Here is a 20439-nt window from a genome sequence, read left to right on the forward strand (position 1 = left end):
TTCAAGAAGACCCAATATTTTGAAAATAATAAGACTTATTATTTAGATTAAATTATGTAGAATATGTAAGCAATGATCATAACAGTATTTTGATCAAGTTTGACACATGAAATTGTCAGAAATTTAGCAAAATGTATCAAAAGAACTCACCATACATGCACCTCTCAGATCAGTCAACTCCTGCAATGAAAGTAGTCTAAAGAGAATCCCTTTTCATCCACTGTTCTGACACCACAGACATAAAATCATTCTTAAAATATATCTATTTATATTTACAATATAACAATTTATCTGTCAAAAAAATTATATAGTTGTAGTTAGATTTTAGGATAGCTCTTTAATGTATGGTAGGAAAATGCATATTTTGTTACACATGGAATATCTTAAACTCAATTAAATACGTATTTTTAAGATTTCAAATTGCTTTTATTCTAAAGAATAAAAATATGAAACACTGATTTTTTTTTTATTAAACTGCTGCAAAGGGACATTGTTTACGAGTTGTACTCTCTGTTAACAGATACTCTGTTGCGAAATCTGAGATTCATGAATAATCTAATGTAAATTTTGCATACAGCAATCATTTATTGTGCGTAAATGCAATACAAGCTCAATTTAGGGTTATACAGGCTAGAAGTAGTAAATGATACAATATATATTCATATGTAAAATATATTGTGCTGTAATATTGTATACTGAATAAAATTAATATGTAAATGAATGTGGTTATATAACATTATTTAATGACAAATATTTGTTTTAAATATGACAAATGCATGACCTTTTCTGTGTATCAGTTTTTATTAAAAGCCTAGAAGTCTATGAAATGTGTTGATGAAAATCATGCACAAGATATATCTGGTATTTATGTATACGGTTAATGAGAATATACTTTCTTGAAACATTTCCATTAGGATCTTGGTCTTTCCAACTTTTCTGTATTTAGCAAAATCCACTAATGCGGTATTTTCATATTAATATTTATGTGAAACGAGTTAGATTGTGAATCAGAGGTAACCTGCACGTCTTAAATACAAAAACATCTTAAGAGCATTGTTCAAATTCAGTTTATTTATAGTACATTCAATTCTGAAACAGTCAACCAAGCTTGTAAAACAAAGTTAAAATTCAAGCAAATTAAAAGCAATCCTATGCAGTTGTTCTTTAACCCTTTTAAAGAGAGTGGGTTCATTCCATAAAGCATCAGCTGAGTAAAACCCCTCCTTCATGGCAAATGGGAGTGGCCAAACAGTCACCACACTGTGGCCTCTTCCATTCACCTCCTATTGCGGGGGAAGAAACCAACTCAGCAGATCATACAATAATATGAGGTGTTTCTATGTGAATATTTTGAGTGCATGTGAGATTTGATATTTCACCAAAAAAAAAAGTAAAAAAAAACATACTAATCACCTGACATCACCTTGGTGAATCCCTAAAACCACTTAAGATTGCGTGGCATTACCTTAGTTATAATTAATCTCTAATAATATTCAGTATTAATGAAGAGTGAGATATATGCATCATGCCATTTCAACCAGCCATACTGCTACAACCAGAGACAGAACTGATATGCAAACAGAATCCCTAAGAGCATAACACTCACATAAATAATCCCTGATCACATCAATGAATAAGAAGTTCCTCATAGCAATCTTCAGTACCTGAATGCAAGGTGAATTCAGACTTTTTCACCACCTCGTATAGTAAATAAGCCTGATGTAAATCATACAGGGTGTACATTTCTGATTTTAAATTGATGAAAGAGAGAAGGGATAACTATGGTAAAATGATTTCCTAACCAAAATGCTAAGGGCAGTAAGATTTAGCGCTGATATATTTTCAGAACGACAGGCGTCAGCTCCTTTGAGTTCAGACTGATCAAGTCCTAAACTGAAAATAAATGAACAAGCATTCACACTAAAGCGCAAGTCAGAGCAAAGTGTGAGTAAAAGGTGCCAGCACGTGGAACAGCAACACTGGGAGTGTGAGATTCTTCTTTTCTGATGTTAAAAAGTAAATAAAAGAGATAAATATGGCATACGGTGTCCATGAAGGTAATATGGTAGTGGTGCGTTTATAATACGCTGTGGATGGTTTGAGTGAGGGAGGGAGGGCACTATGAGGTGATGATCAGAAACGGATGTAGGTGGCATCTATCTGCCTGACACTGGGAAGGGCCAACATGATCTTGCGTCTGTACTGAGGGTCCTTCTGCAAAGGGTTTCTCTCCAGGTAGACCGTCTCTAGACCTTTGGCGTTCTTGAGTTCGTCCAAGTCTGCCCAGTTATCAATTTGGTTGTCATTCATCTGTAAAAGGAAGATGTTATTCAAAAAAAAAAAAAAAAAAAGCATTGTAAATTGATACGCGAGTAAAAAAATTTAATATTCTACCATTCAAAAGAAAATGTCTTTTAATCAACAAACATGCATTAAATTTTAAGTCAAGACATTTATAGCATTACAAAAGATAAAACTTGTGTTTAATGTTTTTATTGTAGAGTACCCTCTTATGTGTGTAAATATCAAGAACATTTTGATTCTCCACTTCATGGCTTCTTTAAAATAGAAAAGAGTTAAAAGGGTAATAATATTTCACAGTATTACTGTTTTGAGCTGTATTTTTGATCAAATAAATGTAGCCTTGTTGAGCATAAGGCACTTAGAAGAATAAAAGGTAACACTTTAGTATAGGGAACGATTCTCACCATTAACTAGTTGCTTATTAGCATGTCAGTATTAACATATTGGCTGTTTATTATTATACATAAAGCACATTCTACATTCCTAATCCTACTCATTATCTAAACTTAACTATCTTACTATCTATTAATAAGCAGCACATTTTGGGTTTATTGAGTCAGAAGTCATAATGGTTTGTGTATAGCAAGAATTGGACCGATTAAAAAAAACCTTACTGACCCCAAACTTTTGAAAGGTTTTTAAAATCTCCATGTAGTGTGTCATAAATATACAAACAGAAGTTTTTTTTGTCTTACCCAGAATTCTTTTAATTCAGTCAAATGGCTGATATTTTCAATCTTTTTTATCCGGTTCGCAGCGATATCCAAAGTTGTCAGCTTTTTCTAAAAAAAGAAAGGGAAGAAAGATGAGAGATATGTATATTTTAGCACTAAAATATTCTGGGGTGGATGAAAACAAAACCATTGATGTGAGGACAAACTACCAGATTCTAGCCTGACAGGTTCTTAACATGCATTTTACGACGGTTTCTTTATCTTGCAATTTGCTACAGATATTTAACAAGATTTAAGGCACAAATATTTTGTGCAAACATTCTGTACATGAAATTTACAACTGACAGGAAACAGTATGCCATCTGTGGTCAACCATGGTAGATCTTACGTTGTTCTCCAGGCCCTCAATGACTTCAATGCCATTATGACTCAAGTAGAGCTCTCGCAGATTCACAAGATTCTGGAGTCCTTCCAACCTCGTGATGCGGTTACTCTGTCAGACACGAACAAGTGTTAACACCCAACAGAAAATGTGAATTTGGCTTAAAAAAAGAAAACATTTCAGCACAAACGCACCTGGATACTGAGAACCGTCAGACTGTGCAGTCCATCAAGGTTCTGTAGCTGAGTGATTTTATTCGTGCCAAGGAACAAACTCTCCAAAGTAGTAAGAGAATCCAGATTCTCAATTATCTAAAATATACAAAACATAATAATTTGCATTCATAAAATTCAAGCCAGGACACACAGAAATGTTAAACAGTAGGCAAAGAAGAATATGTAACACATAAAGAGCAGATGTGGTTTTGGATGTCTCACCCTGATGCGGTTAGAGCCCAGCTCAAGCATCTGGAGGCTCGTCAGTTGATCGAGGTTGGCAATGCGCGTAATCTTATTATGAAGCAAGAAGAGCTTCTTGATTTTTGAGAGACACTCCAATCCCTCAATCTTCCTCAATAAATTGAACGAAACATCTAGCTGCCTGCAAATCACAATCACAAATGAGAAAACAAATGTATTTGAACTTTCTCATTTTTTCAATTACAAGAGAGAAAAACACTTAGAATCCAGCTTAGAAAACTCGCAATGTATTTTTTCTATTCATGGTTTCATACAGGTTTGAAAAACTGATTTTCCTTTCTGGTGCTCAAATTCTTCTTTTTTCACTGCATGCCAGTTGCACCACTTAACTTTGATTTGGTGTAAACATTTTTAACATATTAAGCAGCTTTTTTTTGTTGCAAAACAATCATGCTAAATTACATTTTCCTTTCAAGATTTTTATATATAAAAAAAAATAAAAAAATCTTCAAGATGTTAGAGCAGTTATCCTGACATCTGTGTCCCCAAAAAATATCACAATGGATTTGAATACAACATTAAAAAAATCATGCTTATCATAAATGTGTTTAATTCACTGTTAAGTCACTAAGTATCTTGCTCACTAAAGTTGCATTTATTTTATTAAAAAAATGACTTTTCTATTTTAATGTAATTTATTCATTTGATGGCATAGCTGAATTACTGCAGTGGTCACATGATCATTCAGAAATCATTGTAATATGATGATACTTTTGAATGCATTATTATTGAACTGCTAGAAAAATATGGAAGCATATGGGTAGCATTATTCAATTTGGGATGTAATATGCAAAATGACAATGCAATATGTAAAATGGCAATGCATTTCTGTATTTACATTTACATTTTCCAATACATCTGTGCAACGTTTGGTGCAAAATGAAAATGAAAATTAAATTACATAATTTTCATTTGCCATTTACTACACCAGTTTTAATATGTAAAATGAATATTAATTTTAACGCTTTATAAGTTGCAAAATTAAAATGAAAATGTATTACAGAAATGATTAGATATGTCTAACATGTTAAAGCAAAAACTGTGGCAAAATGATCATTTAAATGCTATTTTTCTTAATTGCATTAACACTCACAGTCAAGACACTTACGATTGCATTTTCATTCGGTGTCCCGCAATGAATGTAGCAAAACTCAATGTGCACATTGAAAATGCATTCCGAGCCGATCACGTGTCCCCGCCCTCGCGCCACGTCAATCATTGTGTGAACAAGGCGGGGCTTACAGAAGGTCAGAGACTCAAATCTCAAGAAGAGGATTCAATCAAGTGAGACAACATGGACAAGACAGTTGGTCCGTGTATGTTTTGATCATTTCGGTTTATGGCTTCAATATTTCATTCGGACTTGTGGGCGGAGCTGAAACGATGCTTTCATTTGATTGGTCGAATCGGATCGGTTTTCATCTGACAGCCTTCAGCTGAAATGTCTGAAACTACACTCACTGTTAATTAGCATAATATTTGAATCAGATGTAGCTGGGCACATAATTCGTGCTGCTGAGACCTGCAAATTATTTCTAGGTTATAGTATTGTATGAATATTGTCCCACTGATAAAAACAGTGCAACTATTTCTGTCCCTTTGGATAACAGTAAAGTGGAAATAAAAATAGTTAAATTTATGAAATAAAATTAAATAGGATTTTTTGGGAAGGTAAGTCTGGCCAGTTATACAAGCAACACGAGTCGGACGAGTCTAAAGATATGAGCTGAATTGGGTGAAACATTAAAGTTCTAGTCTGTGTCAATTACTCTCATAATAAATAATAATAATAATGTTAACTGTATTTTTCGGTATAAGTTGCATCAGTCCAAAAATACGTCATGACGAGGAAAAAAACATATATAAGTCGCACTGGACTATATGTCACATTTATTCAAGACCAAGAGAAAACATTACCGTCTACAGCCGCGAGAGGGCGCTCTGGGGTAGGCTACAGGAGCACTGAGCAGCATAGAGCTAATTTTACTATTTTTATTTAGAAATGTAACTATATTCATTTTTACAATTATTTATTAATGTCACACACACACATACCTAGTGCCTTATGACTTAAAAGATGAGAGTGGTAAATGTTACAGACATGGAACTGTTCAGTCTATTATTGGTTTTAATTTCCACTTCACTGTTATCCAAAGGGACAGAACTATTTGCACTGTATTTATCAGTGGGACAATATTCATACAATACTACAACCTAGAAATAATTTGCAGGTCTCAGCAGCACGAATTTGCCCAGCTACATCTGATTCAAATATTATGCTAATTAACAGTGAGCGTAGTTTCAGACATTTCAGTGCTTCACTCGCACTGACTCTTATTCTGCCTGAAAGAATGACAAGACCGAGCTGAAGGCTGTGAGATGAAAACCGATCCGATTCGACCAATCAGATGAAAGCAGCGTTTCAGCTCCGCCCACAAGTCCGAATGAAATATTGAAGCCATAAACCGAAATGATCAAAACATACACGGACCAACTGTCTTGTCCATGTTGTCTCACTTGATTGAATCCTCTTCTTGAGATTTGAGTCTCTGACCTTCTGTAAGCCCCGCCTTGTTCACACAATGATTGACGTGGCGCGAGGGCGGGGACACGTGATCGGCTCGGAATGCATTTTCAATGTGCACATTGAATTTTGCTACATTCATTGCGGGACACCGAATGAAAATGCAATCGTAAGTGTCTTGACTGTGAGTGTTAATGCAATTAAGAAAAATAGCATTTAAATGATCATTTTGCCACAGTTTTTGCTTTAACATGTTAGACATATCTAATCATTTCTGTAATACATTTTAATTTTAATTTTGCAACTTATAAAGCGTTAAAATTAATATTCATTTTACATATTAAAACTGGTGCAGTAAATGGCAAATGAAAATTATGTAATTTAATTTTCATTTTGCACCAAACGTTGCACAAATGTATTGGAAAATGTAAATGTAAATACAGAAATGCATTGCCATTTTACATATTGCATTGTCATTTTGCATATTACATCCCAAATTGAATAATGCTACCCATATGCTTCCATAGTAAAAAAACACTGACTGCAAACTTTTGAATAGCGGTGTATGAATAACATGTCTAATGTTTTTTTAAAAAAAGAAGGGTTGTACAAAATAAGCGCCATGTCCGACTTACTCGAGCTCCGTTAGGGCCTGAAGATTCTCTAGTTTGCGGATCTGGTTGTCGTAAAGATCGAGCTCCCTCAATGAGACGAGGCTGTCCAAGTTCTCAATGCGTTTGATGAGGTTTTGCCTAAGAGAAATTGTCTGATGATAAAAAAGAAAATTACTCAATTTACGATACTCCAAATAAGCAAATCTATATCCAGTAAGTAGACACCCCACTATATTACCCCCCAAAACACCCAGCATTTGATCTTGACCTTTGCCTTCCGGAGAACCTCCAGACCCTCAATCTTCCCAATGCGACAGTGGACCAGATCCACATCCTAAATAAATAATGAACACACAATGAATCATAGTGCTAATAACATCATCCGTCTCACCTTTCAAAAACTGCACGTCTCACCTCTTCATCTGGGTCTAAGGTTATGGTCTCCATGTCAACTGGTGACTCCTCGGGTACTAAAAAGGGAAGCGGTAAGAAGCGGTAAGGAAACAGAGAATACAGATCATTGTTTTAATTGTTTTCCTCATGCCAAGGTGGTCTCACCAGTCGAAGGGGTTTGCAGAGAGTCGACCTCTCCATTGAAACTCTTCCTCTTGGTCTCATCATCACCAGATTCCTCAGACTCACCCCTCCTGTCCACTTTAAAATCACCAGTTTTCATTAATAACGATGAATAATTAGGACACACTCACAGTACTAACCTGCTTATAAAATGCCACTGCTGCTATCTGGACCAAATAATCGTGATAGCACGTATCACATTTAAAAGCCTCCATCTGTTAGATGAACCCATCCCACACACACACATCCCACAGCAGACGCATGCTAGCAAACTGTGCCGATACAACAGCTGGAAACAAATGGAGGCGTCGAAAAAAGCTCGACTTGTCACTTCTGATAGTTCACATTTAGGTTCTCTGACACTTTATCCATCCAAACAGTGGAGACTTTTACAAGTAACTTAATGTGAGCTGGTGGGCTACACGTTAGCTAACCAGCAAGGAGTGCTGGCATTGACGCCCTGTGCACCACTAAACACACAGCCGGAAAAGAGGTCTGGATTTAAATATACGCAAAAGAGAAAACAATAAATTAAGCAGCCTTTATCGCCGTTTCATGCGTGCAGACTATAACAGCAGCTTTAGCTAGCTGTGTGATAAACGTAAACAATCACACATTGCAGTCTGAATGAATGGTACGAGCACAACTAGTATATTAATATTTATATTAAAACTCAGCTTGGTTATAAAGAGTGAGAGAAAAAAAAGAATAATCGCTGTTTTTATTTTTATATTTTTTTTATTGAGAGGTCCTGTTTAAAATAAATCATTAAAAATACACAAGTCAGCTCACCTTCCATCTCTTGAGGCTCTCCGACAGATAAAGTCGCCATTTTCTTTAATCCCGCCCACTATACTGGATGATTGACACCTGGATCGAGCAATAGCAAACCGGAAATCTGTTTCCTACGCCCATGGACTATAAATTTAATACATGACAAAACAAAACGCGAAAATACTCCGAGATTCTCATTTTTTTTAGCTATTATATATAAATGTTTCTATTTCTTGTTCATACCAGTTTATCATCATAAAATCCTATACATATATAATATATCCTTATTAGGTTAAGCCTTTTATTGTGAGACTTTATTCATTTTAAGCTGTTATTAATTATATTGGCAGACTCCGGTATACGACATACAGAGTCCCAGCACTTCAGCCATCTAATTTCATTAAAGCATTACTAATTAGAAAATGTTTATCGGGTCATAGTTGATGTTTAATTACAGTCAGAAATGTCACGTTTTATATGTCCACTGACCTCAGTTTGAAAACCATTGATTTATTAGCATGACAATACACACAATTTGACACTGAAATGGGATCATGAAAATTTATTAAAACAACTAATTACACATACTGACACAAACATGGCACAACGAGTTCTTTGACAATCTATTAATACATTTATCTTTACAACTCTTCCCTGTCTATTCTCTCTTTAAGATTCTGATAAAAGCCTCGGATGTTTCACAGGTACTCGTTTCTACTACAGTTGAATGTATGCTATCATTGGCCACTGTTGATAGTATAACATGACAATCTGTGACACTGCTACAGTTTGTATATAAACCAGTATAACCGGTTGGATGCTTAAAGCTGAAGAAAAAAAAAAACATTAGGAAATATAGTCCCTCAGGTAACAAGTTTTCCATGTTTGCAGCCTTCGTTTTGTATTATGAGGTACATTTGATAAAAAAAAAAAAAAACCTACACAATGCCAAGACTATATATGCAATTAGAAAAAATTTACAAAAATTACATGTCTAAATTACAACAGAATTAATGAATGTTTGTATAAATTACTATACACGAACATGGATGCACTTTTAACACATAGCCAGTTAAATAAATTTGTGTTCATATTAAAAAAAAAAACAACAACAACAAAAACCGGTAGTCTGATTAAAGCACTGATAGGTTTTTAGTGCCTAATGACTAAAAGATTGATTGGCAAAATCATAATACTACAAGTAGGAATTGTGCTGCAGCCTACCTCTTCATCATCATCATCATCATCATCATCATCATCATCATCATCATATCACTGGATCCACAACTGGGTGATTTGTATTTACACAAACAAGCTGTAAATCTGTAAAATCCCCCGTGATTTGGCAAAACTGTAACTAACCTTTGATATGCAGGTTCCCAATTCAGATTGGAAATTGCATCATACTGTTCAAGTGTTTTTTTCCATTACAGAGAGTACTGCCCATAAACCCGTTGACACGAGCATGGAGTTTACAGGAGAGACCTGTATTCTGGTAAATCAGGGCTGGCTGTACCAGTGCATGGAGCGCTGAAGAGCCCTCTCCCAGCTCTGCAGTGCACCTCTGTATGGGCCGCCCTTGTCCCGATCTGCTTTACTCCTTCGGGGAAGGAAATGTTGGTCAGTGGTCAAAAGCTTCTTCAGCTCTTCTTGGTTCTTCCAGTAGCCTAAAGGACGGTTCAAAATAAAATGGGAAGATTAACTCTTTAAAGCCTGACATTGAAATACATGCATTTATTTTATTTTATTGTATTGAACCTTTAGGCAAAAAAAATCAAGGAAAAGTGATACTTTGTTAAGTATTATATTTGCATCCTGTTACATAAACTTTCCTCAAAAGTCTGAAGTATTATGTCTGTAATTCACATTTTAATAAGATTCTTTCTAGAAATGATGTATGGATAATGTACTACATGTACTATGCTTTTACAACTATAATAAAAGTCTTGCTAAGCAATTATCAATTTATCAATCAGACAGCAGAAGGCATGTGCACAACAGGTTTTTCAGTAAAAGATCTGTGCACAACTGGTTTTTCAGTAAAATATCTGATCATTTTGATATTAAAGAGGCATTAGAAATTTGTTTACCAACTATGATACAGAGTTAAGATGGATTAAGCCTAGATAAGGAATAGTTCATTGTTTGCTGCACTCAAATGTGGCTCGTTCCTTACCTGTTCCTAGTCCTGCAACAAAAGCGGCTCCAAGGCAGGACATGTCAAAGTGACTCGGACGTTCTATCTTGCGCCCCAACAGATCAGCTGTGAGTTGCATGATGAAATTATTGGTGCAAACACCTCCATCTGCCCTGTAAATGTGTAGCAGCACACAAAAGGTCAGACAGGCAAGATCAAGCTCAATGCACTACGACAGAAAACCCTCACCTGATTTTAGTGATAGGAATACGGGTTTCTCGAAGCATGATATCAAAGAGCTGCTTGTTCCTAAAAATCAGAATCAGAAGTGACAAGGAATGCATTGGTATTAAAATTGTGGTTGATACCGATCTGAGTCCAACAACTATTTTACAGTTTTTTTTGGTGAATTGATGACAAATTTGAGTTGAATGGTTGAGAAATGGTTGTTTTCTTGTGAATCATACTAAATTGCTAATACAAAAATCATACTAAATTGTTAACTTGTTAAAAAAAAACACTTGTACAATTGTATAATTTTAATTTTAGATTGGTACAGAAAGCTAAGGGATTGTGGTTTGTGTCTAGTTACCTTCTCATTTCTGTTTTCTGACTGTGCACCAAGGCAGATGATAGCTGAAGAACTCAATTTAAGAACTTGGTGTGCTTTATAACCCAAGTGACATTTTCTATCCTGCAAACACTGTTAGAGCTAAAATGGCCTAAGAATTTGCAGGTTTCTTGGGGATAAATTTGGTATTTTCTACAAATTGGATATGCTTCAAAACATACGGTTGAGGACAAGGTCTGTTTACACTGTCCTGCAGTGTTCTGATGCTCAAATATTTTCATTTCCACCAGCGTTAATCATTTATTTAGCTTATGCGTTTTATCAGAAAAAGAACAATAACAGATGATTTGAAGCAGTGTATGAGGCCTGATTGATTAAATCAGCTTGCACTGTGTTTTAGTGTAAATTTTGCATTGTGTTTTAGTTTTCCTAAAGCCCTGGTTATTTTCTGACCTTAACACAATCAGTGCCTTCTGCCTTTTTATGGCTTTAACATGCCACATTCTTTAAATCATGAGATTTTCTGATGATACAGTCAGACACTGCAAGCTCACCTGAATGCTATGGACTCCAGAATGGCTCGAACAAGATGTCTCTTGTTTGTGGAAGGCTTTAAGCCCATGAAAGAGGCACAAGCTTTAGGATCATTCAGAGGGGCCTGTAGCACATCAACAGAGAAGATCTTGAAATGACAACACTGTATAAAATTCTCTATCGTTTACAACTAATTCTTGAGATGAATAGCAACTTTAAAACAGTACGACGGATAGACAGAAAACACACACCTGTAAGCCACTGAAAGAAGGCACAAAATACACGCCATCTGCGTCTTCCACACTAGTGGCTATAGCCTCGGTCTCCTTCACATCAGAAAAGAGCTCTGTAAGAAATTACGTTTATTTGATTTATTTACTTAATCCAAGTTAAATATATGATCATAGTTAAGTGGAACATGCATATACTGTCTGAAAAATGCATATTCAAGTTAAGAAATGTGTGTATGCTTGTAAATCCACATTAGTCTCCTCCTCCTCACCTAGATCTTGGGCCCATTTAATGGCTGCACCTGTTCCAGCAGCATTACCTTCAGCCAGATACACAATATCAGCACCGATCTTCCAACCCACCAGCGGATAAAGGCCTATTCAGAGAACAGATGAAAAAGAGATATATAAAGAAGGACCAACAAATGGACACATTTCTCCCTCGCCACACTCCATGATGAGTAATGAGTCACATTGTGCCCTAACCTGCTGTTTTCAGATATGTGCACTACTGTTCAAAAGTCTGCACCAAAGGTTAAGGAATGACATACCAGCTACAGAAGTGTGTGGTTTGTTTCCTGTATTGATGTCCATGAAGGTCCCTGTGCCCATAGTAATTTTCACATCACCAATGTCAAAACAGCATTCTCCAAACATGGCTGCTTGTTGGTCTGCCATCTGTGAAACAGACATGAAAGGTAGGGCTGTGGCACCAAATACTAAATCAAGCACACACACAGATTATTAAAACTGCACGGTAACATTTATACTCACAACAGACATGACTGGAATGGGCACCCCGAATATGGAAGGATCACATGTGGCAAATTTGTGACTAAATATGAGAAGAAAAAGGCGCATTAATTGTTCTGTCAAACGCAGACTAGACAGTTCTGGAAATTCCAGAGCAATTCAGGGTGTGTGAGTACCTGGTGTTCTGCACACTGGGGAGGATGGACAGAGGTATAGAGAGGAGTGAGCAAAGAAATCCACTCCAGCACATCTGATGATCACACAAACACACACAAGCACCACTTACAGAAACACTGTCTAAGACACTTTATATGGACAAAAGATACAAGAAAACACACACACACGTTTGTTTTTGTGAAACGTGGCCTCATCCCATAGGCGTAATGGTTTTTATACTGTACAAACTGTATATTCTATGGCCCTACACCAACCCTCACAGGAAACTTTGTGCATTTTTACTGTCAAAAAAAAACTCATTCTGTATGGTTTATAAATGTGAAAAATGGGGACATGGGTTAGGTCCTCATGAGCCACCCTCTCCTTGTAATACCTGTGTCATACCCATGTCATTATACAGAGTTGTGTCCTGATATATCACAAAAACAAGAGCACACACACACACACACACACAACCTTAAAATGACGATTCAACACAAAGAAATTACAGAACTATAAAAACACATTTTGTGTGTGTGTGAGAAATGGAGCAAGTTAGTATATATTTCCATAATGAAAAAAAACATTTAGCGAAAACTGTGGACCAGAAAACCATGCGCATTCATTTTGATGTACTTTAAATTGGTGTGTGATATGATAAAGTGGAACATGTTTTGCCCTGTTCCTCAAAGCTATTGTTTATTAAAGAGCAGAATATTTTCTCTTTGTGTGTCCCATGTTTGAAAGAAAGTCATGCAGATTTGGAACAACATCAGGGTGTTGTATTGGGTGAACTCTCACTTTAAGTGCCTGTTTTTAAATGTCAGATCTCTCACTGTACATGTGTTTGTCCTGAAGTCCACAATCTAATGGTGATGATCAGATAACAGCGACTACACAAATATAGTGATTGGACAGTTGTAACTGACCTGATAGGAATCAAAAATTGCTGTTGCGCTGGCATTAGAGTAATCAGTAGCATGAACCAGTCCTATAAAAAAAGACAAATATAAATAAACAATAAAATAGGGGTGACAAATGATTAATCGTGAGTAATCACATCCAACATAAAAGTTTGTTTACATAATGTATGTGTACTGTGTATATAATATGTACTGCGTGTGTGTATATTATATACGTATACACACACAAACACATATCCCCACACACACACAATATATACATTTAAAAATAAAATAAAAGTATTAATTCATGCTTGCGATAATGTATTATCCCCATTACAGCCATAAATTCATAATTAGTACTTGGTTTATAATTTGCAAGACTCACCAACTAGTTCTTCAAAGACAAAAACAACTTTATTACTATGCAAGTAAAATTTGCAGTTAACATCACAGAAAACTACTCATTAACACTGGTGTGTGACTTCCATTCACCTTTGTCAATGATTGTGGGCAAATTACTTTCTAAGAAGAATAATGTCAGTCAGTGATGCAATATATCAGACCTGTGGCACGCTTTCATTGAGCAGATCACCCTAAAGAGCCTCTTACAGATCAAACAGGTTTTATTTCTGCAACCTCTTAAAGGAATCCAGCCAGAATACTTAGCACTCAGCTATCTGATTTCACTGTTCAAATTAGGGATGGGCGTTTTCCGCAAAGATCACATTCGAATATTTGAGCTCACAAAAAACAAATATTTGTTTATTTAAATTAAGTTTAATGAGACAGACGTTATTTTTCAGCAACATTTATTGTTTCCGTCATTTTTGAACAAGCTTACACACAATAAGCTTGAACATTACACGTCGTGTTTTGTAGCTGAAAACCTTTAACAATGCGTGCAAACAAACAAAAGTAGAGATTAAAAGCAAAAAAAAAAAAAAAAAGAGTGAACAAAGAAAAAAACGTTAAGCAGCCTGCAGCAATTAGGCTATTGTAGAACGTAGCCTACACTTAACTTTGAAACTTTTAAACTGTCAGCAAATCTTTTTTGCTTTTGTTTCTAATGTTTTACATGTTCTTGTTAAGAAACACAGGCATGTAAACATGATCGGGGGAAAGTTGGCTCCTTAGTCTGTAAAGACTGTAGTCTGTGCCGCAGAGAAAACGCGCTCTGACGGCACAGACGTTGGCGGGACTCACAAATTACGGTGTGCTAAGAGACTAAGTTTTGTGAAGCGCTTCGTGTTTTCATTTCACCACTGAATGGGATCCTCATCTTGTGGAATACATGGCTCCAGCAAGAACAGTTCCCACTCGTGTCAGCTGGACTTTCTGTAATCATCACTGAAGAACTGGCTCAGCCTTTTCCGATGAGTGGGGATTGCATCCTCTTCATCGTTGGTGACGGCGGCTGCATCCGCACCACTCGCATCAAGGAAAATGTTCTAATAATGTTCAAAAAGTTTTTTTGCAAGACCGCAGTTCTTTTAGGGGCCGTTCACATATCGCGTCTTTTGCGCGTTCAAGTTCGTTATTTCCAATGTAGGCGTGCGGTATGCGCGCTCCTAATAGAAGCGATGCGGTCGCGATGTGCACGCGATGCGCGCGGTGCGACGCGCCCATTTTTTCTAAGGCGCATCCGCACTGCATCGAGGAGCGCTTCTGCCCCATGCAGGGTTATGCGCGATATGTAAACGGCCCCTTATTCATTCATTAATTATTTTTTTGCTTGCATACATCTTCAAATATACCGTGGAGAATCACAGAAAGTGACCAAATTAGGTTTTATTGTGAACTTTTGTTTTTGCGAAATTCGAACATCATTTTTATTTATCGAATAATTACAGCAGAACGAATATTCGAATGTTCGACTATCCGTGCACACCCCTAGTTCAAATGGCTTCTATACAACAGATCAACATTTCTATTTTATAATGAAATACCCACCTTTAGTCAGTTTGTACAGCAGCCAGGTGTCTATGGTCCCAAAATAACAGGAGTCGTCTTCGACTGCCTGCCGCAACTGAGGAGAGAGAGAAGGTTGGGATAAATATACTAGTCCTAGAAAAGACGATTGCTGATTGCCATAGTTTAACTACTTCTGGTTCACCTGAGGGATGTTGTTCAAGGCCCAGACGAGACGCAGTGACACATGCTGGGTGGTAAAAACTACCAGGCTGGCTGCAAGGAACCGCTTCTGTCTGGTGAGGAAGTGCAGCATCTTCATCACTCCGTGTACCGTCTGCCATTAAACATACATGCAAATAAAAATCATTAAAGCAATAATGTAAAAAAAAAAAAATTGTTATGGATTTACTCTTGGACCATCCAAGATGTAGATGAGCAGATTTGTATAAAACTAGCATTAAATCACTTGCTCACCATGTTTGTTTAGAAGTGTTTTGGACTGCATTTGCTTGTATTTGTTGGCTAAACTGTGCATATTTCTCTCCTGATTCAGACAAGACAATGTTTTCACTGGAAAAAGCAATATTATTGATAGAGGACTCATGTTATAATTGGAAGCAACTGTTTTAAGTTAAAAACGATTTTGCATTTTAACTCTCATTCTGACGGCACCCATTCACTGCAGAGGATCCCCTGATGAGCAAATGATGTAACGCTACATTTTTCCACATTATGATGCACAAAAAAAAAAAAAAAAAACGTATCTACATTTAAGGGTGAGTGAATTTTCAGCAAATCTTTGGTTGAACTATTCACTTTTTATTTAAAAAGGATTACAGACTTGACAAGAACATGCCTTAAGAGTAACAAAGAAAAAACAAAAACAGTAGACCTCCACTTTCAAGCTTGACCTCTGCCCTCAGTGATAAGATTGATAAGACCGAAAACATTTTCCTCTGTTGAAAGTGGTTCAAGAATAACCAGTTTTATCTGGCAACTACAAACACAGGGATGTTTGCTCTGGGTTTTAAGTTCTCACACATTTAAAAAATGTCTTCTACAAACTGACATGGTTTTGACAGGACAAAACAAATTAATGTGAATGCTGTTGGACCGTTACATGGCCACACAGGGTTTCAAACATGAAACTCAAAGCTGCCACTAAGGAGGGAATTCTGCTGACTCAAACATGAGCACTTTTAGCATGTGTAACAAAGATCCTCACAGGCCAAATATTCCCATCCACATTCACTGTTAGCACCTCACCCAGATATACTGGCAATCTGTGTTCGAGCAGTCAGAGGGGTCCTTGTTTCACTGCTGTATTGCTCATTTAGCTTACAGGACTTGAAATGAATAAAACACTCATTCATTGACGTACATTCATTGTGTCACTGTCCAAACAATACACACTTTGTTTGCAGTAATAAACTGCTGTAAACTGATATTAAATAATATATGCAATTATTTATGCATTTGGAGATTATCAGCAACAACAAAAAAAAAATTACTTAAATTTTAAAATATTTTACTATACTTCAAAATTCATTTAATATGTTGTTTTGGTTCTCAAGTAACGTTACCTTATTATTATTATTATTATTATTATTCCTTTATTTAACCAGGGGAAATCATATTGAGACGATAGTCTCTTTTTCAAATGGTCCCTGGCCAAGAAAGGCAGCACTTAAAAATGTAAACAGAAGAAAAGAAAAGAAAATACAAAAAAAACAAAAAAAAAAAAACAAAGCATACCAAATTACACAATAACATATCAACACCACATAAACCATACCACAACACATAACAAAGACAAAAGTCAGATACAACAACAAACAAAATAACACGATAACAAAATAACCAAGACATCCTACTACACGGAGTATGACAGCTACATGAAGCTCCATACAAGAATCAAAACAGAACAGCAGTTTAAAGTATACAAACCTTAACAGCGTTGATTTTTTAAAAGAGCTAATATGCTTAAATATTTTGTGTTTCAGGATTCTTAATGAATAGAAATTTCTAAAGAACAGCATTTATTTGAACCCACAATCATCTGTATTATTAAAACAGTAATAACACAATAATGTCAAGCTAGTATGCTGACTGATCTGTTCCAGTGACTGTCCAATGAGCTTCTAACATTCTCTAGTATTTCTGTTCGGATCGTGTCCAAACATGATACACTCCCTACTACAGCAGTGTTTGTCACAAGGAGCGTCTGAAATGAACAAATATACCCCGAGATGACATCATGCACAGCAGCCTCACCTTCATAGTGCACGACCTGTTCCACGATCTCACCAACTCGGCTGCCCTCAAGTCCTGCCACGTGATGAAATTATGAAACGGTTCTCCCGTGTTTCTGGAGATGATAACAAAGGAATATATGCCACCTCAGTCAGTTTTCTGCCAAACAATCACGGGATTTAAAGTATACGAACCTGTCCCATGTGATGAACGTTGCCCTCTGGGTTGAGATGCCAAGACTTTCCATTTGGCACATCTGTAAGCCTGAATCTAAACCAAAGAGATAGAAGAGAGGAGGATTCCTGGCATTATTATAAACTTATGGACCTACATTTATCACAGAGGTTCTCATCCTTTTTGACTCAAAGACCTTCCTTCTGTCACAGTAAAGATGACTATGAAGTCTAAAAATATGATGTGAGTTTAATGAGTTCAACATCCTTATTTGCAGCGTTTTTAGCATTTCAGATCAGATTGCACATCAAAATGATTTACAGTAGCCCTGAAAACACCTTCTCATATCAAACATCCAATTTGATGGATTCATTTGTTTTAGATTCTCTTTCCAATCTGCCTTATGTATGCATTTATTTATTGGTAAACCTAAAACTTTATTCATAAAAAGCAGCATGTGAAAGTAATGCTCAACAATGAGTTAAAAAAAAAATTCTATTATATTTTCATTTTCATATAACAATTGTATATGTTTTGAACGTTTGGACTATGAAATTGTACACAGAGTCATATGTGCAATAACACTAACTTTAATAATGCCATAAACTGCTCCAGGATGATGTGATTACAAAAATGCTGTTCACTAGTTTCACTCAATGTTTACAAAAAAAGGAGTATTACACATGCAATATTAATTATACTTCATATAGTAAACCTGTTACAAATGCACATGGAGAAGACAGAAAAAGTGCTGGGCTTGATTAATCATGGCAAAAAAAAAAAAGAAAAAAAGGAAGTAAAATACATTTAATTATAATAAAGTTTATCCCTACAAAACACAGAAAGGCTATTTGCAGTTTGCTATTTAATATGCAATACTTGTTTAAACATAATTTGTTTGCAAGCATGCCACTAAGGTTTAGTGTTCTGAAATATGATGCAATGACATTTATATATACATTTTTAGAAGCAACTTAAGTGTTCAAAAAGTTTTGGGTGATGATGTATGCTTGTGTGATAAAAGAGCCGAAATAAAGAAGTCTGACCTTGAACTGCTCCTTTGACTACAGTCACAAACCCTTTCCACAGATCCTCGGGGTCGATCTCCACCCATCCAGGCTGAGGATAAAGCAGGGACACCTGTAACAAGAAAGCTGCTATCAGATTTCACACACTGGAAGGCAGTGGCACAATCCTGACAGGTCCTTTACCTTCGTGGAGCAGGAGCCCCTGATCCTGGCGCTCTTATCGTACACATGGCACCTGATGGAGGTTGTTCCCACATCAACAGAGAGAATGAACGTCTCTCGTTTGCTGAAGCCGTTTCTCTGAGTCCCCATTGCACAATGACTTCATTCAGATATCCGCAAAGATGCTATAGTCACCATGGCTGTGTGTGATCATCCACACTTGAGTCAAATGATCCCGTTTTCAACTTTGCTCCGCAGACCTTTGAGTTTCATTCCTTCATAAACTTGAACGCCAGACCACCGGGAGATGTTTTTAATCCGTTAAGAAAGCCGATTTAATGTGCTCACATCACCGTTCTGAATGGGAGTTTTGAAGTCCTAATCGAAAGCATATGTATGTAACGTTATGTGTCGCCAAACTTTCCCCAACTCGCGCATGTGATCTCGCGCTCTATTTTAAATCGGCAAACTAACGGTCTACATTTGCCTTACGTAGCGATTTAAGAAAAAAAAACAATCACTTATTTTCACCAGTGAGTGATAAAAGTTAGCGAAAACTTAAAGTGGACGCATTGACCTCTGTTAACACCACAGAATACAGCAAGAGGTCGATTAAGTACAATAGTTCAGATCAGTACGTCACACATCAGTCGATAGGTGTGTGGAGGGTTCTTAAAGAGACAGAGAACCATTTCAAAAATTGTCTGCTGACGTCATGTGCACTCGATGCTAAATACCGGAAATACGTTAACCCATATCCACTTCCTTCCTGTCACATGAGGCTGTCAACCTCCTACCCCTAATTACAGGAATCATGGTGAAGGCATATATATATATATATATATATATATATATATATATATATATATATATATATATATATATATATATATATAATCATGAAGGTCTCTAGAATCATCCAAACAAAACAAATCTTCCAGGAGATCTTTAGTTTTTTTTGTAAACTTAGTCAAATGTCCAAGCGGCAACTATAGTTGGGAAATGGGGTGTACGGTGTTAACAGGTTAATAAATCAAGGTTATCTGTCTTGTTTTGTGCTTTTTCCTTTTTATAATATCTCACCTAAAACATAACTTAACCCTTTAACTGACATCTATAGTGTACAGTACACCTTAATTTAATCGGGAATAGATCTGTCAAAAGGAGGAGATGAGAGAGCAATCTTTTCGCAGTTCTACTGTTCCTCTTCTGTTTCTGCTTTTGTCATGGGGGGTGACAGCAGCAGTTTACTAACTAACAGTCAGTCACACAAAAGGAAGAATGGAAAGATAAAGAGC

The 20439-nt window shown here is 36.3% G+C and overlaps 2 protein-coding genes across 2 annotated transcripts; both read right to left on the reverse strand.

The window, feature by feature from the left end:
• Positions 1-1051: 1051 nt before the first annotated feature.
• On the reverse strand, positions 1052-8462 carry LOC127950881 (protein phosphatase 1 regulatory subunit 7). Its single transcript, XM_052548243.1, has 10 exons — positions 8346-8462; positions 7536-7631; positions 7392-7447; positions 7246-7311; positions 6999-7129; positions 3798-3960; positions 3555-3671; positions 3367-3471; positions 3000-3086; positions 1052-2310 (listed from the first exon to the last, which is right to left on the reverse strand). The coding sequence occupies exons 1-10, from the start codon at positions 8383-8385 to the stop codon at positions 2134-2136; spliced, it is 1038 nt and encodes a 345-aa protein (XP_052404203.1). The 5' UTR covers positions 8386-8462; the 3' UTR covers positions 1052-2133.
• Positions 8463-8874: 412 nt separating this feature from the next.
• gk5 (glycerol kinase 5) lies at positions 8875-19912 on the reverse strand. Its single transcript, XM_052548242.1, has 16 exons — positions 19163-19912; positions 18998-19091; positions 17972-18047; positions 17799-17892; positions 15727-15858; positions 15564-15639; positions 13638-13699; positions 12729-12802; positions 12574-12634; positions 12351-12477; positions 12072-12176; positions 11821-11915; positions 11590-11693; positions 10714-10773; positions 10504-10637; positions 8875-9994 (listed from the first exon to the last, which is right to left on the reverse strand). Exons 1-16 carry the CDS (start codon positions 19289-19291, stop codon positions 9828-9830), a joined length of 1590 nt encoding a protein of 529 aa, XP_052404202.1. The 5' UTR covers positions 19292-19912; the 3' UTR covers positions 8875-9827.
• Positions 19913-20439: the final 527 nt, after the last annotated feature.

This window comes from Carassius gibelio, chromosome B2 (genome assembly GCF_023724105.1).
Source record: "Carassius gibelio isolate Cgi1373 ecotype wild population from Czech Republic chromosome B2, carGib1.2-hapl.c, whole genome shotgun sequence".
Taxonomy (NCBI): domain Eukaryota; kingdom Metazoa; phylum Chordata; class Actinopteri; order Cypriniformes; family Cyprinidae; genus Carassius; species Carassius gibelio.